Below are 27107 nucleotides of genomic sequence, written 5' to 3' on the forward strand. Positions count from 1 at the left end.
ACTCAGGTATCTTTTCCTTTGATTCAGTGCGACTCTCATTCAAGATTTCTTGCTTTACTGGATTACCTGTATATGCCATGCATGATGTCATCATGATATGCACATGTTTGTCTTAAATGCCTTTATGCCTACATGATTATGCAGTGCTCCTTAAGCATATTGGTCGTATGTCATTTTCGCCATGATTGTTGAGGATCTGCGTTCATTGCTTTGATTCTCAACCTTCTCTTCAGGCCTTATACCTGTCTTCGAGCTTTACGAGTAATCGACGTTTCTCAGATATCACCCTTTTGCCATTGGTTAAAATTTGTTCTTGCTTTGAAGATCTTGCACTTATCAAATTCTTATCCGGGTAATGCTTGACATTTCTTTTGTTTAGAGTATGTCATTTCACTATTTATCATTAAATAAACACATAATGAGATGCATGAAAATGGTTAGGTAGGGACACAAAGGATATATCATATTCCTTTATTTCAAGTGTGACAAACAAAGAAAGTTAACCAATGAGAGTAAAAATGTCAAAAAGAAAGAAAAAGGTCGTATTCAACGGATACAAATGCTCTAGATATTCAACACATGAACTCTTCCACGTTCCTCAATCAATAATCTTTTCGAGCATGGCTTCTTGCGTAGAAAATTTCGAGCTTTCAGAAGTGCTTCAAATACTGTAGTCTCACTACTTGACCTATCGTTCGACCGCCAGGTTTGTTTCATTAGGACGCCCTCTCGGGTTTTCATCATAATCTTTTTGTACTAATCAAGACGCCCTTTTCGGGTTTTCGCCTTGATCCCTTTTTTTTTTTTAAGATGCCCTTTTTGGGTTTTCATCTTAAGCATAATATTTCTTCACCGCATCTGAATTCACCGGATTCGGTAACTCCTTCCCATCCATCTCGGTAAGGATTAAAGCTCCTCTTGAGAATGCCTTTTTTACAACGTATGGTCCTTCCTAATTTGGTGCCTATTTTCCTCGCAGGTCTTTTTGTATTGGGAGAATCTTTCTCAGAACGAGTTCTCCTTCATGGAACTCTCTTGGTCGTACCTTCTTGTCATGGGCTGCGGTCATTCTCTTTTGGTACATTTGCCCATGACAAATTGCCTTTAGACGTTTTTCTTCAATGAGGTTCAACTGATCATATCGAGCTCGAACCCATTCTGCTTCTTCTAACTTTGATTCCATCAATACTCGCAGAGAGGGGATCTCAACCTCGATAGGTAGCACAGCTTCGATTCCATAGACTAGAGAGAAAGGAGTTGCTCCCGTAGATGTTCGCACAGATGTGCAATATGCAAACAAAGCAAATGGAAGTTTCTCGTGCCAATCTTTATATGTCTCAGTTATTTTCCCAATGATCCTCTTAATGTTCTTGTTAGCTGCTTCAACAGCCCCGTTTATCTGGGCGATAGGGTGAGGAATTATAATGCTTTATTTGGAACTGCTCGCACACTTCTTTCATCATCTTATTATTCAGATTCGTGGCATTATCTGAGATGATTCTTTCAGGCAAACCATATCGGCAAATGATTTCCTTTTTCAAAAATTTGCACACTGCAGTCTTCGTCACGTTGGCAAACGAAGCGGCTTCAATCCATTTTGTGAAGTAATCGATAACCACAAAAATGAATCGATGTCCATTTGAAGCTTTTGGAGAAATTGGCTCTATGACATCCATGCCCCACATAGAAAAAGGCCACGGAAAAGTCATGACATGAAGGGGTGAAGGGGCTACATGAATTTTATCACCGTAGATTTGACATTTGTGGCATTTTCTGGCAAAATTGATGCAGTCACTTTCCATTGTCAGCCAATAATAACCGAGTCTCATGATCTTTCTGGCCATATTGAAACCATTGGCATGCGTTCCGCAAATTCCCTCATGGACCTCTTCAAGTATTTTTCTGGCTTCAACATCATCCACACATCTCAAAAGCATCTGATCCTTTCCTCTTTTATACAGGATATCCCCATCAAGAACAAATTCCGCTGCCATTCTTCTAATTGTTCTTTTATCGTTCTCATTCGCTTGTTCGGGATACCTTTGATTGTTGATATTTTCTAAGATATCATGGAACCAAGGCCGTCCGTCTACTTCTTTCTCAATGCTACAACAGTGTGCAGGGACTTCGTATATGCTCATTTTGAGGGGCATTATTTCTGCTTCTCTACTTGCTTTGAACATTCAAGCCAAAGTGGCTAGGGCATCAGCCAGTTGGTTCTCTTCTCGTGGGAAGTAATGAAAAGTTATTTCTTTAAATTCATTGATCAATCCAGCCACTAAATCGCTGTACTTAATCAATTTTGAGTCCCTCACTTCCCATTCTTTACGGATTTGGTAAATCACTAGGGCTGAGTCCTCGTACACCTTCAAGATCTCGATGTTTCGTTCGATAGCTGCGCGAAGCCCCATGATACAAGCCTCATATTCTGCGATATTATTGGTACAGAAGAAGTTCAGTCTTGCAGTGAACGGATAATGATTCTCGTCTGGTGATACCAGGATTGCTCCAATTCCATGCCCTAAAGCATTTGACGCACCATCAAAGCACATCTTCCATGACTTCTCTTTTGATGACTCGGATTCTATTTTTGTGATGCACATTAAGTCTTCGTCTGGGAAATCGAATCTTAAAGGCTCATATTCCTCTGTCGTTCGAGTTGCTAAGAAGTCAGCTATTGCGCTCCCTTTTATTGACTTCTGACTTACATAGGCAATGTCATATTCCAAAAGGAGGAGCTGCCATCGTGCCATTCTTCCTGATAGTGCCGGCGATTCCATCATGTATTTTATTGGGTCCAGCTTTGAAATTAGCCATGTCGTGTGATACAACATATATTGTCTGAGTCTCCGAGCTACCCAAACCAGAGAGCAACAATATTTCTCAATGGACGAATATTTTGCCTCATATTCAGTGAACTTTTTGCTGAGGTAGTAGATTGCCTTTTCTTTCTTTTCTGACTCGTCATGTTGTCCCAGTACGCAACCCATTGAACTTTCGAACACTGTCAAATACAAAATTAATGGTCTTCCCGGAGTTGGCGGTACTAGCACTGGAGGACTGGACAAATATTGTTTTATCTTATCAAAGGTCACTTGGCATTCCTCGTTCCATTCTCCCGGGTTATGTTTTCGAAGAAGCTGAAAGATTGGGTCGCATTGGTTGGTAAGTTGAGCGATAAATCGGGCGATGTAATTTAATCTCCCTAAAAATCTTCTAACTTCCTTTTGCGTGCGCGGAGGTGGTAATTCTTGGATGGCTTTTATTTTATCTAGATCAACTTCGATACCTCTTTCACTGACAATGAAGCCTAGCAACTTTCCCGAGGTAGCCCCGAATGTACATTTAGCTGAATTAAGCTTTAGCTGAAACTTTCTCAGCCTTTCGAACAACTTCTTGAGGTTCATTACATGTTCTTCTTCTCATCGAGATTTAGCAATCATATCATCGACGTAGACCTCTATTTCTTTATGCATCATGTCATGGAATAACGTCACCATAGCCCTCTGATATGTTGCCCCAGCATTCTTTAACCCGAATGGCAGCACCTTGTAACAGAACGTTCCCCACATTGTTATGAAGGTAGTTTTCTCCATATCCTCAGGGGCCATTTTGATCTGATTATACCCCGAGAATCCATCCATGAAAGAAAACAATGAATGTTCTGCTGTGTTGTCCACCAACGTGTCAATATGTGGCAAGGGAAAATTATCTTTTGGGCTTGCTCGATTCAGGTCACGGTAATCCACGCACATTCGTACTTTTCCATCTTTCTTTGGTACCGGGACTATGTTAGCCACCCATTCTGGATATTTGGAGGCTTGTAGGAAGCCAGCGTCAAATTGCTTCTTGATTTCCTCTTTTATTTTCAACAGCATTTCGGGCCTCATCCGTCTTAATTTTTGCTGGATGGGCTTGCATTCTGGCTTTAATGGGAGCTTATGGACCACTAAATCTTCATCTAGCCCTGGCATGTCCTGGTATGACCACGCGAAAACATCTTTGTATTCGCGGAGTAAAGTGATCAAACTATGCCTGGTACTTTCTGAAATAGAAGTCCCAATCTTCACTTCTTGTTTCCTCTCTTCAGTGCCCAAATTTATTGTTTCCACAGATTCTTCATGAGGCAGAACCTGTTTATCCTCTTGTTCCACCATTCTTAACAATTCAGGAGACGAGACATAATCTTCAGCATTTTCTTCGACTTCAAATTCTCCTAAGCAAACAGCCTTCTCAAAATCAATTTCAAGATTCGTAACGGGCTTATTCATGTTGTCAATATCTGAGCACCTGAAAGTTAATGGAAAAGGAAGCTATAGGGGGGCATCCAAGTATTGGAAACAATAAACAAATGTTATGTCATGGCAATGAGGCAAATGTAAGGATAGGCTATGAAATGAGAAAATGATTATGAAATTAGTGATAATGCGAAAAATCGTGACAAAATGCATCTTCATTGATATTCATTTAAATGATAAAGAGCGAATGCAAACTCTTACAAAAGAATTCTATTATATCTAAGGACACAATAGAAGGTTGATGTTTAGCATTACTCTGAAGGCTTATAAACTACAAGAAGCTCCTCAGCAATCCAATTGTTCAACATGAAACCAGGAGGGTAAGGGCGTATCCTCGAGACATCTTTACTTGCACCAGCTTATTTGTCAATGACATTTATACTGACATTCTGAAAATCCCTTTCAATTAATCCCAGCATGTTTCGTGGATCATCTTGTCCAGGGTATATCATTCCCGCAGATGTAAATGTTTTTGACAAAGGAGGGTACTCTATTGGTTCCCATTCTGGTTCTCGGCCCAAAGTTCTTACAATTCTTTTCTCTTGATCCTTCTTCCACTGTCTTCTTCTTTGGCGCATGTCAGGCTGGAACCCCAAACCGTATCGGGCCTTGTGGTGTACTGGCTTTAAAGCCCTCCTTATTCCTTGCAGATGTCTCCCTAAACATCTTCTCGCATGAGCTCCCCTTCCTACGGTCAACTTGACACCCATTCTGGTATTTCTCGACAGTTTTGGCATCGGAATTCTATTTCCCTCAACGACGAAAGTGGCATTGATGAATTCAAGGGATCGAAAAGAACATTTCACTGTGTCCTTGCTTACTTCCAGGTATGGCGCATCAGTAGAGATAGATGCGACGATGTCTTCTTCGCCCTCGACTGTGACCAAACAGCCATCCATGATGAATTTCACCTTTTGATGGAGGGATGATGGGACTGCTCCAGCAGAATGAATCCAAGGTCTTCCCAAAAGGCAGTTATAAGAGGGTGTAATGTCCATGACTTGGAATTCGACCTCATAGATGTAGGGGCCCACTTCCAAAGGGATTTCAATCTTTCCCATGACTTCGCGCTTCGTCCCGTCGAATGCCCTTACCATGGAATGACAGGGCTTTAAGTAGGACAAATCCATCGGTATTCTGAAAAGCGTAGCCAATGGCATAACATTTAACGCTAACCCATTATCGATGAGTACGTTCGGTATTATGTAGCCCTTGCAGCGGGTCGTGATATGCAGCGCTTTCACCGAACCTCTACCATTTAGCGATATCTCATCATCACTAAAAGAGATGAAGTTGTCCGCATTCAAATTGTTTACCCACCTATCAAGCTTTTCGACAGATGTGTTGTTGGCCACGTAAGCTTGATTTAACACCTTCAATAAAGCGTTCCGGTGTGGCTCTGAATTTAATAGTAGAGATAGAACTGAGATTCGTGCTGGCTGCTTGCTCAATTGTCCCACCACACTATATTCGCTGTGCTTAATAAATTTCAAGATTTCTTGAGCTTCTTCCTCAATCACAGGCTTTTTAGTTTCTTGCACGGGTGGAATTTCTTGCTCGACTTCGACCTCGTGCATCACTGCTTTCCCTTTTTGCTTCGAGTCGCTACTTTTCTTTACCGGTTCAACTTCTTTAGAATAGCATCGTCCACTTCGAGTAAAATGACCTACCTCCCCAACATCTTCAATTATGGCTTTGGACTTTTCAACTTCCGGTGTAACGATATTAACATCATATCTCTACGGTACTGTTTGTTGTCCTTATACGGGAAAGGAGATGGTACTTCAATTACCATCTGTGGTTTCAATGGCTCTCTCATCGCGTCGTAATAAATTACCAACGGTCGATCAGCACTATAAGGGGGCCCTGATGATTGGCTATCAGAGACGCATACTTCTCTTTCGTTGGCATCTTCATTCTTGTTAAGGACCTTGATCTCCTTATTATCCATCCGGTCTTGAAGTAACCTTTTAAAGTCCTCGCATGACTGAATGTCGTGCCCAACAATCCCATGAAAATTGCAAAAACTTTGACCTTCTTCTCCAAAAACTCTATCAGAGTGACAGAGCAATCCTTTCTTAACCAATATCTCCCAGATTTTCTGCAGAGGCGTCCTTATTTCTGCCACACATCTTCTGACCTTCCATTCATCCTCTTTCCCCACTGTGCTCACATTCCCTTCGGTATGGTTAGGGAACGGGTTCCCCGTGGCGTTACTAGCACTATCGAATCGTAGGATACCCGCGTCAATAAGTCCTTGAACTCTCCTTTTGAAAGCGAGACAGTTCTCAATAGAGTGCCCTTGGTTCCCTGCATGGTATGCACAACTAGCGTTTGGATCGTACCACTTTGGGTATGGAGGTTTAAGGGTGCCATGTAATGGGGAGAAATTAGCTGTTTTTCTAAAAGTTTTGGGTACAATTCCCCATATGACACAGGGATGGGGGTAAATTGTGGTCTCTCGGGATTATGCCTTGATTGGCTTTGGGCGGGTACCGTGTTTTGTGGGAAAGTGGTGACGGGTCTTTAGTTGTTCGTGGCGTATACGGGGTAGGACGGATGTGGTGCTTGGTAGTAAGGGGTTTGAGGGGATAATAGGAATTCGGGGTGGATAATTTCAAGGTCGGGGTTGGTTAGGATACGAATTGGGAATGTAACGACTCCCAGTTCCCACCATGTGGGCTTCTGGCTCTTTCTTCCTTAAGGGTGCTGCTTTTCTTGAGCCTTCTGATCCTTCCATTCTACCGCTCTTGACGGCATTCTCTATGAGTTCACCGGATATTACAATATCCGCGAAATCTTTCGTGGCACTTCCCACTAATTTGTCATAAAACGGTGCCTTTAAAGTATTGATAAAGAGAACGATTATCTCCGTTTTTGTTAGTGGGGGTTCCACTTGAGCTGAGACGTCTCTCCATCTCTGCGCATACTGTCTAAAGGTCTCTGATGGCTTTTTCTCCATCATTTGCAAGGTCATACGGTCTGGCACCATATTCGATACATGCTTGTACTGCTCGCAAAATGTTGACGCCAAGTCCTTCCAGGATCGAATCTTTTCTCTACTAAGTTGATTGTACCACCGAAGAGCTGACCCTGTTAGACTATCTTGAAAGCAATGTATGAGTAGTTTATCCTCGTTCACATAACCGGTCATTTTTCGACAGAACATAATGAGATGTGCTTTTGGGCACCTTGTCCCATCATACTTCTCAAAATCAGGCACTTTGAACTTCAGAGGCAAAATTAGATCAGGTACCAAACTGAGTTCCTTGGCACCTAGTGCGGAGAAGACTTCAGTGCCTTCTATTGCTTTGAGTCTTTCCTCTAGACTCCTATATTTTGCGTCATGGTTATCCAATTTCAACTTGGCTACCTCTGCTGGGTCATCCAGATCTGGAACTAGTGGATTAGCAGGACTAGCCCCTGGGTTCGACGCTAACATTCCTTGCCCCAAATTAGTGGGTGGAGCAGGTGGCATAGGTCGATGTTCCAAGCCAGTGGGTTCCTCTTGAGTATACTCTCTTTGTATTGTATATGCGGGCGGTGGAGTGAATCCCGGGGGATAGAGTGGATCCTGATCGTGGTGAATTCTTGACCGAGGTTCCATAACATCGGGGTTCTGCATGGGCCATTTTCCTTTGACCAAAGTTGTCATCATCTCCATCATTTTAGCCATCTGATCTCTTTGCTCGAGTGATTCCTCTCGAGATCTCACCATTAGGTCTCTCGTCTCTTGTTGCGATTCGGCCAGTTGCTCTTGTAATTCCTTTTGAGCCCTTTCCATCCTTTCAATTCTCTCATTGAGTTCATTCTCCATTACTCTAGCTTGTCGGCGCGTTTTATACGGATGACGTGGTTCTAGTCTTGAAGTCTTGCAACTGCGAATTGTACGTTTTAACCTCAGCGAACGAGTATGGGATATGCAATGAATGAATGCATGAATGTCAAATGAATGTCAGTTATGAATGAAATGCAAGAAATTGGTGTTGATTTCAAGATAGCCCCATATTTAGGCATTTCATTTATCAACATAGTCTATTACACAAAGTTCTCATTTTTCCAACAGTTACACAAATTTCCTAGCCATATTGTCTTGTTTCTTCACTTGCTCTAAAAACTCTGATATGCTCGATCTTTGGCTCTGAGGGAATTGGCAACTGAGAACTTCGGCTTCATCTGATAATTGAACAACTTGCATAGCCGCTTTACGAATTTCATTGATCAAGAAGTCAAGTTGCATTTCTTTTTCTTTGAGAGTTCCTTCATACGCATGAATGTCCCTATCGTACTACTCACTCTTTTCTTCTAGAGCTTTCAAGAGGTTATCTAATTGTTGTTGACGAGATTGCAGCATATTTTCTAGATCTCGTTTTTTCCTTTTTAATTCTTGATGTTCAGACTGACTATTCGCCAATTTTGCAGTCACTATTTCATACTCGGCGTTCTTCCTTCTTAACTCTATCACAGTGCGCGTAGCCTTTTCCTCCTCTTTCTTTGCTTTTCCCTTCCAAAACTCCATTCCTCCCTTGATATTGCTAATTTCTTCCTTCCATTCTACTGTCGACTTGCCCAACCCGCTATTCTTTATAGTGTTTCTTAATTTCTTGTTTTCCAAATGAAGGTCCCTTAAGTCATTTCTCACAATCTCGGCTTCTCTTTGTACTTTTTCAGTCCTGGACCTTTCAACCTGAACCTCAATCTTTAGTTGATAGTTTTCTTCTTGAAGGGCACTAAGGTCCCGAGTCATCTTGGCCTTTTCTCGTTCGAATTCTTGTCTTGCCATTTCTAGCTCAGACGACGTTTCCTCCGAGAAAGAATTCTGGATGGTGTAGTTTGTTGATGAGATTTGCTGACTATTTACCCGTTGCTTCCTCCATATGTCGTAATCTTGGGTAAGGGTATCAGCATACAAAGCTAATTCCATGAAATGAATTTCCTTCCAATACTTTGCAGTGTCTCAGACTCTCTTCATATATCCTTCACCCGCGAAAGCGAACTCGAACTGTGCTAATCCTCTAGTTGCGGGGAGGAATTGTCGCGAAGAAAATTGCCTTTGGACTAATAGCAGAGCATATCCAACTCCTCCCCATAACCCGAGTAAAGGTACCCAATCTTGGCTTCCACATTTGTATAGTAAAACTGAAGGACGGATCCAGGGTGCTCTCCATGTTATATTCCCGGCGCGAAGATTCTGAAAAACTGATACCCAATGTTGTTCGGTGACTTCCTTCGGCCATTCTTTATTGAGGTAAGCTTCTAGCGGGGAGAATGTTTTAGAAAACATATGGAACGGAGTGCGCTCTACCTTCCAGAAGTGACTCAAAATCCAAACATTGAGCAACTGCGCACATCCGATAAATCGTCCCTCCCCTTTTCTTCGACAACTACTCAGGGACCTGAAGGTCTCTGCTAGAATGGTCGGGACAAGGTTGATTCCTTGTTTTAACCTTTCGAAGAAATCAACTACTGCAACTTCGAGATGTCTGAGAACTTTTGGGAAAATAACCAAACCATAAATGACCAAAGCGAATAGATTTAGCCTTTTCAGCATGTCGGGATGGTTCAGAGCCAAATCTCGTAGGGAGGACCATGGAATGCAAATGGTTTCATTCTTCTTCTTTATCTGTTTTTCAGCCCATGCATCAGTCATGTCTGTCAGTCTCACTAACTTTTTCTTGAAGGTCATCGGCTTAGGCTCCTTCACAAAATGTCTCTAGTGTCTGAATCCCACTGATTCCAAATTCGAAGCAAATCCTCAAAGTTATTTTGGCGAACATTTACAATTATATGTTCGGCCAAATTAGCGACACACCCTTTCACTAGACTATCCCCCTTTTCTCTCTGAATTTTTAGAGACCAGTTCCGAACCACGGCATTCTTCTCGGTTATTTGTGTAATTGACTCCTCCATCAGAAACTCGTTTTTTGGCAACCAACTTTTAATCAACACCTTCCTAATATGATGCCTCTGATGCATGATGAAAATAAAAATAAAAACAAACAAACTTGGTTAGTAAACACAACGAATATAATTTGAAAAACAAATTAAACTACCCAATCCAATTATTTTGCATAAACAGTGTAAATGAAAGGCAAAAGGCATTTTCCCCGTGTACTTATTTTGATAACTATAAGCGGACAGAGGTTCGGCATGGCTCTAATTGGATAGCTCGTATGGTTCATTATATGCGGTTTTGGTTCTAGATAGGTACTCGAATTGCCCGTACTATCATCTGCTAAGATTAACACGGAGCCTCGGTCATAGCCTATCACAGGCTTACGAGATCAATTCGAGGGATTACATTTACTTATGCCTATGCGGAGGGACAAGTTAACTCACGAAAGCATAAGTCATATGTAACCCGAAAGTATTCACTAGCCTGTACGGAGGAACGAGTTAACTCACGAAGGCGTAGCGTTTACTTTCTCTTAACAGGGACGGAGCCTGGGTATAGAGCTCATGTTATGCAACAAAAATGCACGTGCACGGTGTGTGGGGAGAAACTTGTAAACCTTTACATTTTATTTAAAGAAACTAAACCAAAATTAAAACCATAAAAATTAAAAACTGAAAAACAACCAAATAAGCAACTTAGAAGAAATATTTACAGCACGATACAAATGCATGAATTTTGAAAACGAGATTTTTCGGATCATGACCAAATATTTACTTTGAACAAGGAAATTTGAAAATTTTGACAAAATGTGTTTAATTCCAGACACGACTCTCAACAAGGCTATCCCCAGTGGAGTCGCCAGTTGTAGCGACGTAAAAATTTGGTGGATTCGGGTCGCTAAATGTGGCGATCTAGTGAAAAAGTTTGGAAACTGAAGTTCGATTTTAAAATAAAGAGGGAGTCGCCACCGATCCTTTTTCCTAGGTGTGATCGGACACCTAATAAATTTATTTTTAAAACAAAAGAAGGATGAGTTTAGGTCTACGTTAAAATCAGAGACAAAGTAGGGCTCGGGAGTCAGTTACGCGCGAGGAAGGTATTAGCACCATCGCGACGCCCAAAATTAGTATCTTTTAAACATGTGTTGTCTTAATTTTCAAGAAGGCTAGTTCAATTTAAATTCCAATCGTGATCCGATTTAAAAGACGAGAACTTTCAATTTTTGATTTTTGAGAAGGATATACCATTTTAACACGAGCCGACAAATTCCATCCAACATAGCGATGAAATTTACGACTTAATGTTAAATCGATATATTGCCTCGATTAGTAATTAAAACATAAAAGATATTCGTGAAATAAGAATAAATCAAAGAAGCAAACAATGACATTATCAATGAAAAATGTTGACATAATACTAGAGCAGTAGCAAAACAGTAATAATAATATTTAAAAGAGAAATAAAACCAAACATGAATAAATATAAAGTACATTTAGTAATAATAATATAAGGTAGCATATAAATATGCAAAAATATAATTTGTGACATATATACATGATGTATGAAAATATAATGCCTAATAGACATATATGTGCAATATTACTAAATATATACGTACTAGATACAAGTACACATAGTATAATTGAACATATACAATAATATTAGGAATACTATGGACAAGGAAAATACATTTATACTAATAATAGTAAAAGATGTATGTACACCAAATAATAATATAATAAGTAGCAATAGGGAAAATAATAAATACAAAATCAATAATACGACATACACAAATGATACAAATAAGGAAGGTATATATATACGTATGATAAAATAAATGTATTAAAATTAATAACAAATACAATATGGGTAAAAATAAATATATACGTGATATATACGTAATGTGGTACTAAGAAAAAATATATATATACAATATAATATTTAAAAATATATACATAAGATGGTATAGAAATATGTACTTGGAAATGTATAAGAACTATATATAAATACTATATGTAAAATATATTAAAATAGAGACATAATATACGTAGATAAATATATATATAAAACAAATATGTGTAATATAATTTTAGGATATATGCGTAAATGTATATATATTTAAAGAATGCATAGGTGATATACAAATATATTAACAAGATAATGATATTAAACCCTTAATAATACTAAATAACATATACAGGTTAGTATTAAGTAGAATAACAACAATAAAATACTAAAAATATAATAATAATAACATTAATAGAATATATTAGTATAAATAATATTGAAATTAAAATAAAATAATGAGGAAAAGTAAAAAAAAGGATGAAAATCGAAATAAAAAAGGTTAGGGGCAATTTTAAAAAGAAATATATAAAAGAGAAGGACCAATTGGAACACGCTAAAACACGGGAGGGATTAAAAGTGAAAATATCCCGTCCTCTCGAAACGCAGCGTTTAGTGGGGGATCAAATTAAAAACGCGCTTAAATTTTAAGCCAATTTAAAAGGAATGAAAATCTAATTGCAAAAGTTTAGAAAAGCGGAAGGGTCATTCGCGCAATTAGACCCAGGTATTAAAACGCTGCGCAGCGTGGGGGACCAGAATGAATTCGGGGCAAAATCATGGGGCCAAATTAAAAATAAAAAAAACCTTGATTATAAACTCCCAGAAAAGCGGAAGGGCTAAAAGTGCAATTAGCCCTTCCAAAGAAAAACACGCGGGTCCTCCCTGGTGCGGGTCGGGTCGACCCGACCCTGGGCCTAAACGACGCCGTTTTAAGGGTTAAGGGGGGAGGACCAAAACGGTGCGTTTCGGTCCCCTATATAAGACAAAAAAAATTTTAAAAAAAATCATTTGGGCATAGCAGAGAAGAAAAAAAAAAGAAAGAGAAGGGAGGAAGGAGAGGGGGGAAAAGGGAGCTCCGGCCACGGGGGCCGGTCACCGGACGGCCACCGGAGGCTCACCGGCGCCGTGCGGTGGCCGAAAAGGTAAAATTTCTTTTTTTTTGCTTAATAATACATATGTTTTTATGTTTTGATATTTTTTAGTATTTTTATGTAAAAAACAAACTCAAAATAGTAAAGAAAAAAAAGAAGTCACCTTAGGTTTTAGATTTGATTCTCCGATTTGGTGTTAGAGCCCCTGATTGTATATGTATTTTCGAATGGTTCTTGTATTCAATCTGTTAATATTGAAAGAAAATCTTTGTTTTCATAGCAAAAATCCCCCCTTTACAAATTTTCCATTTAGGCTTTATAGCCGAATGTTTCAAAGAAGAGTACAAAAAATATTGTTTCTTCCATTCGCTACTGCTCTGTTGCTGCTGTTGTTTTGTTTCCTTTTTGCAGGTATAGAGTCTGTTGTCATGCGTACGGGGTGCGGGCGTGGCGTACGAGGACTGTGGAGGTATGGGGCTGTTGTAGTGGGGGTATGGGGCGTGGCAGACGTCGGTGGTGACAGAGGCAAGTGGGCGCCGAATGCTAGGGGCTAGGGTTTGGGATTAGGTATTTTTGTTTCTGATTTTGTGTAATGGGCTGTTAGTTTAGGTTATTGGGCTTCGGGTATATGGGTTCAGGGATATTGGGTTCTTGTTGTAAATGGGGTTTGAATTTTGGGTTGGCTGATGTATTAGTTAGGCTTAATGGGTATTGGGCTGTTTAGGTTAGGGTAGGTTAGTTGGGTTTTGGGGGTGGCCCAAAATTGGCCTGTACACCATGGAGCTTCCAACACGTTTCACGAGTGTGCCAATATTTTTTGCAGTGATCGCACTAAGGTTTTTTCTTTTTTCATTATCATCATTATTTTTAATAGTTACAAGAGCAGAATTATCATCATTAGCTTCAAACCCTGGCTTTAACATTACTTTTCTCCTTGTCTCATCTCTTCTAACCTCAGAAAAAATCTCACGAAGTTTTGGAAGCGGTTTTTTCCCTAGGATCCGAGATCTCACTTCATGAAATTCTTTATTTAAACCAGCCAGAAACAAATAAGCTCTTTCATTCTCTTCTTTTTTCATAGCTTTTACACCATCTCCGGGACACTCCCATTCATCATTATAACACTGATCCAGTTCTTGCCAAAGAGACATCATCTCATTATAATAAAGAGTAACTTCTTTTTCCCTTTGCCTAGCTTTCCACAGTTTTATTTTTAACTCAAAAATCTGTGAAGCGTTTTCTAAATCTGAATAGGTGTCTTTCACAGCGTCCCAAACATCTTTAGCAGTTGGGAGAAAAGAAAAGGTTTACCTATGGAAGCTTCCATAGAATTAATAAGCCACGAAATTACCATAGAATTTTCTGACCTCCACTTGCTCATCTTTGGATCACCCACCTGTGGTTGCTCAACTTCTCCATTTAAATGACCTAGCTTGCCGCGCCCATCAATTGCTAATTTTACGGACTGCAACCATTCCAGATAATTCTTGCCATTCAACTTGTGAGATGTCAGTTGAAAAGAAAGGTGAGACGCCTCTGTCCCTTGAGTCATTGTACTCTCGGTAGTTGTTTCAACTGTAGAACTTTTTTCCTCTGTTTGATTGCTGGATTTCTTATCTCCAGTGAAGGCTGTTTTAACCATGATGTTACTAGAGATTTTAACTTAGCTCAGATGCCATGAAAGATTTCAAGAGAGCTTTGAATAAAATTGTACTTCTCTTATTAATTAAAGAATTGAACTTAAATAGAGAAAAAAAAGTCCTAATCCTAATTGGGAAAATAGTTCCCTTATTCTAATAAACTACTAAAACATAAAAAAAAATAGTTTCCTTATTTTAGTAAACTACTAAAAGATAAAATAAAAATATTTCTAGAATATGAATAAAACTTATCTATCCAAATAAGATTTATCTACCTAAATAAATTTAAAATATATACTTATTTCAACAATGTTGTCATTCCCTAGTTTACATGTTGAGATGCGGTTTCTTACCATAACCTACTATTTGTTACACAGGTACAACCGAGCAGAAATTATAAGAGAGTTGGCATGGAAAGTAGGGTTGCTTCATGAACTTCCAGGTGAAATTCAGGAAAAGTTCAGTGACTCAGAAGAACAGTATTTCAAAGATCATTCTAAGTCTTTGAAATCATACATGTCACAACTGAGCCTTGATGTGAAGGTGGTAAGGTCTCTTATGAATTAAACACTTTATATGTAAGAACTTACAGCTCTGGGGTATCTCAATGCAAACCTTTGATTAAAATTTAGAAAGGGAACCCTTTAGAATATTATTTAGTTATTGATGTTACAACTAACAAATATACTGTTCCAATAATGAAAGATTCTGGTAAGTTGAATTGTATTTAAGCAAGTAATTGCAATGTAGTTAAACAGGAAACGGACTGTCTTCCACCATACAGATTTTATTCTCTCAGAAAGCATTATAAAGCATCTGCCACTGTTAATTAGTGTTAGAATTGTGTGACCCAAATTCTAAGAGATTGCTTGCAAGTCAAGTTAAACAAAAATATATTTTCTTTCTAGAAGATTTAGTATTTATTAGTATAATATATTTAGCATTTATTAGTATAGTTTATTTGACTTACTAATTTAGCCTATAAATAGGCTCCTTTACAATCTTAGAAAAAGAGACACCCATTAGATTAGAACTCATAACACATTCAGAGAATTTTGTGTTTACGTTTGAGGGTTCTTTGTTTTTCGGGTTTTCGGGGTTTAGTTTTTATCTCCATCTTTTGTACTCTTCATTCTTTTGCCATTATAGTAAAATTATCTTTACCCGTGGTTTTTTATCCTCTTTTGAGGGGTTTTTCCACGTTAAATTTGTGTGTTCATCTTCTCAATTTCTTCTACTATTTTTACTTGTTCGTTGCTTAATCGGGACGATCCTAACAAGTGGTATCAGAGCTAGTTTAACTTTCATAGATCAGCCCGTTCAGAGATGGCAGCAACAAGGTTTGAAATTGAGAAGTTCGATGGTGAGACAAATTTCAATCTGTGGCAAGTTCGGATGATGGCAATTCTAGTTCAAAATGGCTTGAAAAAGGTTGTTACAGGGAAAAAGCCTGAGAATCTAAATCAAACAGAATGGGAAGAGCTTGATGAAAAGGCCTTGTCTGCAATCCAGTTGTGCCTCGCGAATACAGTATTGCAGGAGGTATTGATGGAGAAGACCTCATTCGCCTTGTGGAAAAGGTTAGAAACTCTTTATGCGACTAAGTCTCTGGCTAACCGTTTAGTGTTGAAACAACGTCTATTTACGTTTCGCATGAACGAAGGTGAGCTTCTTAAAGATCACATCAGTCAATTCATTACTCTTTTAAATGATTTAAAGAACGTTGAGGTTCATATTGACGATGAAGATCAAGCTATGCTATTATTGTGCTCTTTACCCTCTTCATACAAGTCTTTCAGGGAGACCCTGATTTATGGCAGAGACAAACTCTCGTTCGAAGATGTGAAGGGTCATTTGTTGAGTAGAGACAAACTCGACAATGAGTTTGATTTGAATAGCAAAGCAGATAGACAAGCTTCCGTTTTGGTAGCATCAAAGAAACGAGACAAAAGGTGTCGCTATTGCAAAAAGTTAGGTCACGTCAAAGCAGATTGTTATAAACTGCGAAATAAAAGAGCTGTTGAGAGTAACGAGGAAGATGTAGCTGGTGCTAATTTGGTCGATGAAGGCGGTGATGATTTCTTGTTAGTGTCAACGAGCGATAACTCCAAGCTTACGTCTGAGTGGATCCTAGATTCAGGATGTTCTTTCCACATGTGTCCCAATAGAGAATGGTTCTCCACATACAGTTCAGTTGAAGGTGGAGTTGTGCACATGGGAAACGATTCATCTAGTAAAATAATCGGTATTGGTACTGTTAAAATTAGGATACACGATGGGACGATTAGGACACTCTCAGATGTCAGGTATGTACCTGATTTACGAAAGAATCTCATCTCCTTGAGTATTTTAGACTTGAAAGGATGCAGAATCAACATCGAGTCGAGCGACATTAAAGTATCTCGTGGAGCTCTCGTTTTGTTAAAAGGTAAAAGAACCAGCAGTCTTTATATTCTGGAAGGTTCTACAGTGACCGGTGAAATCGGACATCCCTCGTCCGTTACGGAGTCAAAGTCAACTCATTTGAAGCGGAGGCAACTTGGTCATAGGAGGGAAAAAGGTATGACTGTTTCGTTGAAGAGAGGTTCTCTTTTGGATGCAGGTTTTGAAAAGTTAGGGCACTGTATTCGTGAAAATCAGACCCGGGTTAGTTTTGATTTGGCAGTGCACAAGTCGAAGGCTAGAAGTCTTCCAGCTTCTAAGCATAGATTCGACTCAGTTAATTCCCTGCATAGTTCAAGATAGGCCCGTGGCGGGTTTTGGCAAAGATGGCATTGAAAGAATTTGTGTCAAGGTGGAGATTGTTAGAATTGTGTGACCCAAATTCTAAGAGATTGCTTGCAAGTCAAGTTAAACAAAAATATATTTTCTTTCTAGAAGATTTAGTATTTATTAGTATAATATATTTAGCATTTATTAGTATAGTTTATTTGACTTACTAATTTAGCCTATAAATAGGCTCCTTTACAATCTTAGAAAAAGAGACACCCATTAGATTAGAACTCATAACACATTCAGAGAATTTTGTGTTTACGTTTGAGGGTTCTTTGTTTTTCGGGTTTTCGGGGTTTAGTTTTTATCTCCATCTTTTGTACTCTTCATTCTTTTGCCATTATAGTAAAATTATCTTTGCCCGTGGTTTTTTATCCTCTTTTGAGGGGTTTTTCCACGTTAAATTTGTGTGTTCATCTTCTCAATTTCTTCTACTATTTTTACTTGTTCGTTGCTTAATCGGGACGATCCTAACAATTAGATTGCAATGGCTAAAGTGCTTGGTTTGTTAGGATATGGTGCCTCCAAAAGATCCCTACATCAAGGTAAGGGTGCTTGAAGATTTGGGTAGTGGAATAATTCTCAGTGATAAATCTGCCAAATTTGCTCGTCACTCAATGCACTTTCTCAAACGAACTGATGCCGAGCAATACATTGCACGGGTGGGTGGCATTTTCCAGTTAGTTAGCTGTACTTGTATCATGAGAAGGGGCTGCTATATCCTTATTGATTTCTAATTATTTTCCTTGTATCAATAGGGCTTAATGGAGGAGCTGACAGGCTGAACCTGAAAGAGGTATATCTGTGATGCATTCTCCCTCTTCTTAGGATAAAGATGTGTCATACTAATATTAATTCAGCAGCCACTACAGCACCCTAATACCAGACCTGTTTCTTCATTCTTTGTATGTGCACTCTAGCTCTTGGCAAGACTGATGTACCTTGAACAAGAAGAAAGAGAAGAAAGTTTTAGGTTATATTGTATCTAGATTATTTTCTGGTAATTGGTTTAAATAGTAACTAGAGAGGATCAATGTAAGGGGTTTTGAAGGCTGCATAACATCCAAGACAAAGCGATAGGACTGAGTTATCTGATATTTATTGCTCGACTCAAATAGCTTATTAAGTTTTTTAATTAATATTACTTTCACCATTCTCTTTCCCGGGTTACTCTCTTCTTAAGGTGGTTAAATAATTCATGGTTACAAAACATTTTAAGCAAGCTGGAATTAATTCTGGATGGCCACCAGCCATTGTGCCAATCTCATTTGCCATAACTCTGCAACTTGTATTCATAAATGATAATTTTGAGGGGCAACACTAAAACTAATAGCCAGGCGTTAAAATTTACAACGATGCTGATATCCATTATTATAATTGTGAGATTAGGTGGTATAGATATTATTTAAATTGACACATTTGTCTAGGTGGAAAAGAAATATATATATACTGAAGGGAATAGAGTTTTTCTTTGGGGTGATTTTTTAAAAAAAGGGAACAATTTTTTAAAATGTCTTGTTTTAATTTAAAATGAAGAAAAAAAGGCTCTAATAAATATATGTTTTTATAGAATTTTATTTTATGTAGTTTAATTAAAGAGTTGTTGTTTGGTCGTGAGATAAAATTTAATTCATATTAAATAAAAATAATGCACATTTACAAATTTTACTAATAAAGTAAAAATAAAAAACAAATAAATTAAAATTTTAATAATTCATGTGTTTTTGTATTTACATCGTATTTATATTATCTTTTATCTTTATATTTTTATTTTAAGTTGTAATTTTTTATCAATGTAATTGAGTGTTTGATGTTTTCAAGTAAGATATTGGTTTGATTCTAAATTCATTCAGAGTCCAAAATAATTAATTCAAGAAAAAAACACTTGTTGGATATTATGAAGCTGAAATTAAGACCAAAGTAGAACAAAATTAGAATGTAAACGTGTGAACAAAATGACCTCATGATTTCTAACCCCTCAAAATAGAAAGTTTTACCACAGTAATATTCATTTGCTTTCTTCCATTTTCAAGATCTCCTATTTCCTCTCTGCAGTGCAGTTCCTCTTCTTTTTCCTTCCATTGCGTGGGGGACCTTCTAAAGTTTCCATTCTCCAATGGCTTCTTCAAAGGAATGGGCAAACTTCATCTCCTCCATTGCTTCTTTTATGTATTTCCTTCTTATTATCTTCCAAATCCCTCTTTTCAGGTACTTATTACATTCCACCTCCCCCCTTCTTCTTCTCCAGTTTGTATGGCCTTCCTTTTTGTCTTTTATAGTATTTCAAAGAAACTGAATATTCCATGCCATCTGTTGCTTCTCTCTTTTCTTCTAGTCACCACATTTCGTAAACCGGAAAGTTTAGCACAACAATTGTGTTATTTTGCTTAAACATTATTCCTAGGAACTGTGTCATTTTAACTTCCTTTGTTCATTTTCATATATTTTGTTTTTCTTCTTGCTTTGCTAACTCCTACATGTTTGAGGGAAGGGAAGACAAAATGAGTTATGTGCATGAACAAAATAATGCACCAATGGTTCCACTAAACTCTCCTCCAGCTGATACAAACACCATTTTTAGCATTCTAGCACTATTTTATGGGTTTGGCCTCAAATGGCAAAATCCCCTTGTTTAAGATTTGCTTTTACGGTAAAAAAGTGTTTTCTTTTTTAATAATTAAAAGCAATGCTAAACACTCTCTTAAATTTATGCCAAAATCCCCAAAATCCAAATCAGAATATACCCAAATTATTGATTTGTTCTGCTGTGCAGGGTACCATGTAGATTTGGAATGTGCAAAACACCCGTTGAGGTAACAACCTCTCAGTTGATGGCCAGTGAACTCTTCCCTACATATGTAGTTAAGGTCCTTCTATATCCAGGGGCTGTTGCCAATGCTATCATCAAAAGAAGGACTCTTCCAAGGTATAGCAAATTGCTGAAATTATATAACATCAGTGCTTTGAGGAAATCTACTGCTGTATCTGATCTCCAGCGCCTAGAGGTAAACATTTACTCACAAAAGGACTCATATCCATCTGTGATTAGGTAGAAACTTTTTGGTGATTCAATGATTTCACAAATATCCCAACATCTTTTTGCAGATTCTTGCCGGAAGCTACTTGTCTGTGGTGGGAGCTTTTATAGGTCTCTCAAGGCGTGCAAGAATGAGCCTTTTTGGGACAATGCTTATAATATGGAGTCTTGTCAGAGAGATCGTTCTGGGACAATTTCATAACATGTTCCCCACAAAATCTATTCAAATGTACCCAACATTGATACTTGCTGTTGTTTGTGCTTTTTTGTCAATTAAAAAGGATGTAAGAAAACTAATCCATAGTCCCAGAGCAAGGCGAGTCAAATTGTCGTGAAAGGTATATGGAATCATCGGTGGAGTATGCAACTGCGATATTGCAAAATTTGGTGGTATACTGTTTTGAAACCAAAAGCAAACAATTAGCCCACCACTGGAAAAGGGAAGGAAGAACATCAGAGATGTATTTTCAGAGCAGCTTTGAGACCTAGTACAATTTTTTATTAGCTTCTTTCCTTTTCTGTATTAAAGCAAAAAGGATTTATTATATTTAATGCTCATTGTTGTATTTGATAACTTCATCAACATTTGTTCTCTAAAATTGCAGCGTTTCTGTCAAAAAGTTGCAGCTGAGAAAATAACATGTCACACACATCATCAATAGAATCAACTCTGTGTTCGAGCTAGTGTACCAATTGGTATGCCTTTAGTAAATTAAAGTAACATTGTTCCACTTTAGTGTTAAATTGTTGACCTAGTAATCAACTATTTAATCATTTGTACCTGTGTCAGGTGTGTTTTTGTATAGGTTGATTCTGCACTGCTATTATTATTTTTATTATTTATGTTAGTTTTACTATTTATGTTCAGAATTTGTAGGTGATCTCTAAAATTTCAATCTAAGTCTTCGTTAAAAATACAATATATATTACTATTGTACACGACTTGTCGGTGAGTCTAAAATATAATTTATGCAGTATATTACTATTCTACCCTTGTTCATTCTAAAATATAATTTCTCAAACATGTTTGTATCAACACTATACTTGTAATTATACTGTATTAGGAACTGATCCATTTTTCTATAAAGGAAAAAACAAGAAGATGAAACTCAATATTTTGGTTCAATCACTTTGAAATATGGAATCCAAGGTCTTGAATTGGAAAATTAAGAAGAGTAAGTTTGAGACGCATCCATCCATAACAATGGTTTCTACAAACACCAGGTAACGGGCAAAGACTAACATATGTTTATCCTTACTTACTTTGTCTTCTTCTCTAGAAAAATTCCCACCTTATATTTAACCACAAATTAACACTACTTTGAGAATAAATGTGAGATACTCAGATCCATATTCGCAAAAGCACCAACATTCTTTCCCACTACCCACTGCAGCATATCGAGAAATTCTTCAGAATTCGAAAGCTTTTCTGTCTTCATTTTTACCCTTTTTGTTTTTTGCTTCTCTTTGTTTGCTTTATTTTTAAACTCTTCAAGCTTATTCAGAGAAGCCTTACTGAGTTTGGAATTGGGTTTTACTTCTGTGTCTGGAATTTGCATTGTTAGTGTAGTTTCTGTCGCTGGGAACTTGTTTTGCTTTGTTGGGATTATAGTTTATGATACAGCGTTGGTTTTTGAGGCTAAAGGTTGATCAACGGTGGACTTTTGGCTAGTTCTGTGAGTGGGTTTTGGTTGTAGAGGGTAGAAATCGTGGGGTAAGATTCTACAAGTGATCTTTTCAATAGTTTACAGCTTACCAATTTCTGAAAGCTGGGAATTTTGTTTTGAGAACCAGAAACTGTGACGGTTTCTATATGGCCTTCTCAAGTGAAGTATGCATATTTTGCTAAATTTCAATAGATTTTATATGTGGGTTTTAGTTTCCAGAAGCTGATATTGTCTTTGGAATTTAGAATTTTATACTTGTATATAGGTTTCACTTGATACCTTATCTGTAGAGATGTTTAATACAAGCTTGCAAATGTCACTGAATTGCCATCTCAAAGATGTTTAATACAAGCTTGCAAATGTCACTGAATTGCCCATCTCACTTATCAGTGTCTGTAACTAGGCAGAGAAATGTTTGTAAGAGAAGGCTGAATCCGGTTCTAGCTGTGCCCCCGTCCTCAGTGATCTTACACACTGATGAAAGTGGGGAATTTCCTGAATCTAGGAACAGTTCTAGTTCAAGTAATGCTTCTTTAAGCAGCTGTGCTGGGTCCTTGCTTTGTCATCCTAATACTGTGGGGATAATGGGAGGAGGATCTGTTGATTCTACTCTCAGTTTCGTTAGAAAACTTGTTCATTGGAGTAAAGAAAATGAAGAGACTTGCACGCCCTTTGTTCTTTGCTCTGATCCAGTGTTGAATAGGGAGCTTTTATCCCTGGAGAGGAATTCTTCTACTCTCTGCAGTAGAAATGCACGTTCGCAATTTGATCATAGCCCGATTGTCGAAAATTTACTAAGTAAAAGAGTTTTCCTTGAGAAATCAGGAGCTCAGTGCATTGTAGTGCCTTGTCATATTTCACACTCATGGCATGATGAAGTGTTTAACGGATGTTCTATTCCTTCCCTTCACATGGCTGAGTGTGTTTCCAGGGAGCTTAAGGAAGCCAAGTTGAAGCCACTAGAAGCTGGGAGCCCTTTGCGGATAGGGGTTCTTGCCACCGATGTGACTTTAAAAGCAGGGTTTTACCAAGAGAAACTGCAGAATGAGGTAAATTCATTCCTGATTGTTTGCCGTGAGAAATAGTACATGCATTTAGGTAAATGCAAAATATATATATATATTCAAAAAAAATAGAATACATTTTGTCTGTTAAGGAGATCCTTTATGGTTGACCTTCATATGCTTGGAATGCTTTTGAAGGCACCGACTAAAGTTTAGGTAATAAATTTACCAACTAAAAGTTTCAAAATATTAAGAAATGCAAATAAGAATATAACACCTGTAAGATCTTAAATAATGGTCAATCTATTATTGGTTTTCATGTTTGAGGCAATTTGGCCGCTGCCGGGGCAAGGAAGAGGGAAAGTCTAAGTGGATGTAGATATATATATATACACGTATATATACACATATATATTATCCTTCATAGCTTGTAGGTATCTCTTAACTAGTTTAGATTATATGTTTGGCATGATATGAGCACATTTTATGTTTTTGATCATAAATAATCTCGCAAAAAGTATCAATATCAGTGTTTTCAAAACCTTTGTGGTGTTCTCTCACTTACCATGGAGATCTTCAGTATCACTGTTTTAAACCTTATGTACGCATACAGGGATTTGAGGTTGTGCTGCCAGATAAAGCAACCATGGAGCACACTGTAATCCCTGCAATTGATGCTATAAATAGAAAAGACATGGAAGGGGCACGAAATCTGCTGAGAATCGCTCTCCAAGTCCTCTTGGTGAGGGAAGTTAACACTGTTATCCTTGCGTCCAATGATATGTGTGATCTTTTGCCACGAGATGATCCACTTCTTAAGAAATGTATTGACCCAATGGATGCATTGGTCATGTCAACTATCAAGTGGGCACAACAAGCTGTGAAGGAAGGTACATAAAGGCTGCTAAATTTTTAGTTTTATGCAGTCTTATTGCGACTTTTTTTTTTTAGTTAAATTATTACAGGCTTTCCTAAGATTCTGGGGAATATGTTCTGAAAAAATGCCCCATATTGTTCTGTTCATTTGTCAATTAATAAAGTGTATAAGAACAGAAACTGCAAAGAAAATTATTAGTGAGAAGAAGTGCCTAAAGTCTTCGACTATCTGCTGACTTAGAACAATAGGGGATTGTTCTTTCTGAGGGTTCTTCATCTTCAGTCAGCCATGTTAAGCATGTCAGAGGATAGCTGCATGAATGATTGCCTTGCTTCAAATCTACATGTTTTTCAAGAACAAAACAAAATGATAAGAAAGTAACTTTCTGAAAGCAAACATGCAGCGAATCGAAGAACAACGACAAGGGTGAAAGTAAGATTACTTCTGCAATGAAACAGGGAAGAAAAGCATTTCGTGTGGATTCATCTTCCCAATGCATCTCTTTCCACCACTTTTCCTTTCCATGAATTCTGATTTCGTTTCTCTTTGCACTGTCAGAGTTGAGTGGAAGTCTCGTCAGCTTTGGGCATGCATACACATGAATGTCTTTCATGCATGAGAATGGCAGAGCATCCTTGTAAATGCTTTTCAATTCTGGTAGATACTGTAAATAAAGAGATTTGAGTTTTGCAAATGGGCTTAAAGTTCCTACCATCTCTGCTATCTGACTCAGTTTTATCTCATTGATTATTTCTTCCATTTTATGGCAATTTATTACTATAAAATGCCTCAGATTTTGAGCTAGAATCAACCATGTTATGTCCCTTAATGTTGAACATCCTGATATGTATACCTTGACAAGGCTTTGAAAGCACATTTGATGTTCAACCACAGGGATTTGAGTCTGGTTAGGTGCTTTTGCCCTTGTTATGTCCATCTCAGTCTTCACTTCTTCCAAACTCTCACATTTACTAATCTGTATGTAATTTAGACACTTGAAGTTTGCTAATGATAGAATATTCAGTTGCTTTGAGTCCCTGAACGAGAGAAGACCAATCTGTTCAGTGCAGGTATGCAACATTTCAGCACTCATTAATCTCTCAAGAGCAAAAGCACTTGTCACCGACATGCTCAACTCATTGAGGTTGTTCAAGCTCTGCATTTCTTCTACTAAGCACTCATGGTTATCTTTGGCAGCCGATTTGTTGAAAAGAAAAGAACCCATCATAACATTTGCAGCTTCGAGAACCCAGATATCAACCCTCTTGGGATTCTGATGCCATCAAGTAAGTACTCCAATTTCAAACATTTCAGCTTTTCTAAAGCCTTCAATTCAGTTGGTAGCTGTCTTATACCTGTATATGATAAATCCAAATACTCTAGAGATACAAGTTTTGAGATTCCCACCGGCAATTCTCTTATACCTCTATTAGCTCTAAAACATAGAATTTTTAGACCAGACATAAATTGGAAGAAGTCATTGTGGATCACCTTTAACTGGTTTTGATTGAGAAACAAAGTTTGAAGATCAGGACAGTAAGGTGGTTCGTTTAGAGCTTCGATCTTATTTTGCATCAATGACATTCTTTTTATACCTCTCCATTTTCCAACCTCAGGCACTTGAGTCAATTCATATCCAGCTCGAACAAAAAACTTCCACTTGTGTGCATAAAGCCTACATGCTATCCACAAACACATATCACGAATTACATCATGCATTTTCACTGTCGAGTCACTTACTTCTTCCAATAAACAATAAACATGAATGAATAAGAGAACCAATGATATGATGGCCTTGCTTTCGAGCTTGACTAATGCTTTCATATTCATCCATAAACCCTTCTACTATGCAGCAATCTATGAAAATTTCTTTCGGAATTCGGTAATCTTCTGGGAATAAACTACAATATAAAAGGCAACAACGAACCAAGTCATTTGGTAAACAATCGAAACTGAATTTTAGAAGTGGATATACCACTTCATCCATATCTGGAAAAACGGAATTAGCTGATCTCTTCAAGACTTGAATTGCATATTCCCATTCTTCAGGTGTTCTCTTGCAAGCCATGGCTCGACCGATTAATATGGAAGACTTGAATTGCATATTCCATATCGGTTAATATGGAAGACTTGAATTGCATATTCCCATTCTTCCTAATCACATCGGCCCTTTGCTCCTTTAATTCGTCCAAAGCTGTCTTCAACTCAGAAAGGCTTTCTTCAAGCTGGTATGTGTAGATTGCTTGGCCGGCAACACAATCCCAGCAGCCGCTGGTTATTTTATCACAACACATTAATTCAAAAGAGAAAATATTACCCATAGTTTATGGTAGATTGATCTAAGGAAAATTGTATCGAAAGAGAAGAAGAGTGATTAATGAAAAGGATGAAGAACAAGGATGAGTCTACTTTATAGTCATCATAAATGGAAATGGAGACGAGGAGCGTGGTGGGTATATTTGATTTAAATAAATCTACTTAAATGAATTCGTTATTGGTCAAAAGCTCGATTAATCATAAACCTTTTGTTTATTCTCGTCAAACGCGTTTTGATTAATTTAAGCGATGTTTATGACTAATTGCCATAAATAGTCCAAATTTTCTACTCTGAGGTTCCAACTCCATTGGGTGTTTTCATTTTTAAATGCCCTGGAATTGAATTGTACATGTCTGAATGACTTAATCGGGTGGAGGGTCGAGTCTAAATGCAACAATGCAAGTTGCATTTGTGTTTTGGTCTCCTTTTTTCTTCGTTGACCATTCAAACTTCTTTTAAAAACTTGGTGGTGAAAGCCACTGTTATCACTAATGATCACTCGCATAGGATCGGAATTTCAATATTTCTATATGAAAGTATACCCAAACCCATAAGTTTGAAGAGATTTGTTGAATGGATCGACTCCTTTTGGAGAAGTCTTTGAAGTGTCGTCTTCGAGAATGTCAACTTAATCTCTCAATAATGGAAAGTTTTATCTCC

At 37.9% G+C, this 27107-nt stretch overlaps 2 protein-coding genes and 1 long non-coding RNA gene across 10 annotated transcripts; all 3 read left to right on the top strand.

Annotated features, from left to right (window-relative positions):
• The first annotated feature begins 18267 nt into the window (after positions 1-18267).
• On the top strand, positions 18268-18522 carry LOC121208207 (uncharacterized). The gene is made up of 2 exons (XR_005903150.1): positions 18268-18341; positions 18466-18522. It is a non-coding gene; the product is annotated as an uncharacterized lncRNA (long non-coding RNA).
• A 1037-nt stretch (positions 18523-19559) lies between these two features.
• LOC107896079 (uncharacterized) lies at positions 19560-21356 on the top strand. Of its 2 annotated transcripts, none has more exons than XM_041078737.1 (3): positions 19560-19753; positions 20319-20550; positions 20651-21356. In XM_041078737.1, the coding sequence occupies exons 1-3, from the start codon at positions 19662-19664 to the stop codon at positions 20915-20917; spliced, it is 591 nt and encodes a 196-aa protein (XP_040934671.1). In that variant the 5' UTR covers positions 19560-19661; the 3' UTR covers positions 20918-21356. The 2 variants fall into 2 exon arrangements, with proteins under 2 accessions (XP_040934671.1, XP_040934672.1); XM_041078738.1 differs by lacking the exon at positions 19560-19753 and adding an exon at positions 19802-20195.
• A 456-nt stretch (positions 21357-21812) lies between these two features.
• LOC107897204 (broad specificity amino-acid racemase RacX) lies at positions 21813-26648 on the top strand. 7 transcript variants are annotated; one of them, XR_005903151.1, is made up of 5 exons: positions 21813-23298; positions 23867-24143; positions 25196-25416; positions 25984-26068; positions 26180-26618. XR_005903151.1 is itself a non-coding variant. In XM_041078739.1 (4 exons), exons 1-3 carry the CDS (start codon positions 22588-22590, stop codon positions 25405-25407), a joined length of 1200 nt encoding a protein of 399 aa, XP_040934673.1. In that variant the 5' UTR covers positions 21813-22587; the 3' UTR covers positions 25408-25416; positions 26180-26648. The 7 variants fall into 7 exon arrangements, 6 of the variants coding, with proteins under 6 accessions (XP_040934673.1, XP_040934674.1, XP_016678056.1 ...); XM_041078739.1 differs by lacking the exon at positions 25984-26068 and having other exon boundaries at positions 26180-26648; XM_041078740.1 differs by lacking the exon at positions 26180-26618 and having other exon boundaries at positions 25984-26105.
• The last annotated feature ends 459 nt before the right edge of the window (positions 26649-27107 follow it).

The sequence above is a fragment of the Gossypium hirsutum genome, chromosome A10, assembly GCF_007990345.1.
Source record: "Gossypium hirsutum isolate 1008001.06 chromosome A10, Gossypium_hirsutum_v2.1, whole genome shotgun sequence".
Classification (NCBI taxonomy): domain Eukaryota; kingdom Viridiplantae; phylum Streptophyta; class Magnoliopsida; order Malvales; family Malvaceae; genus Gossypium; species Gossypium hirsutum.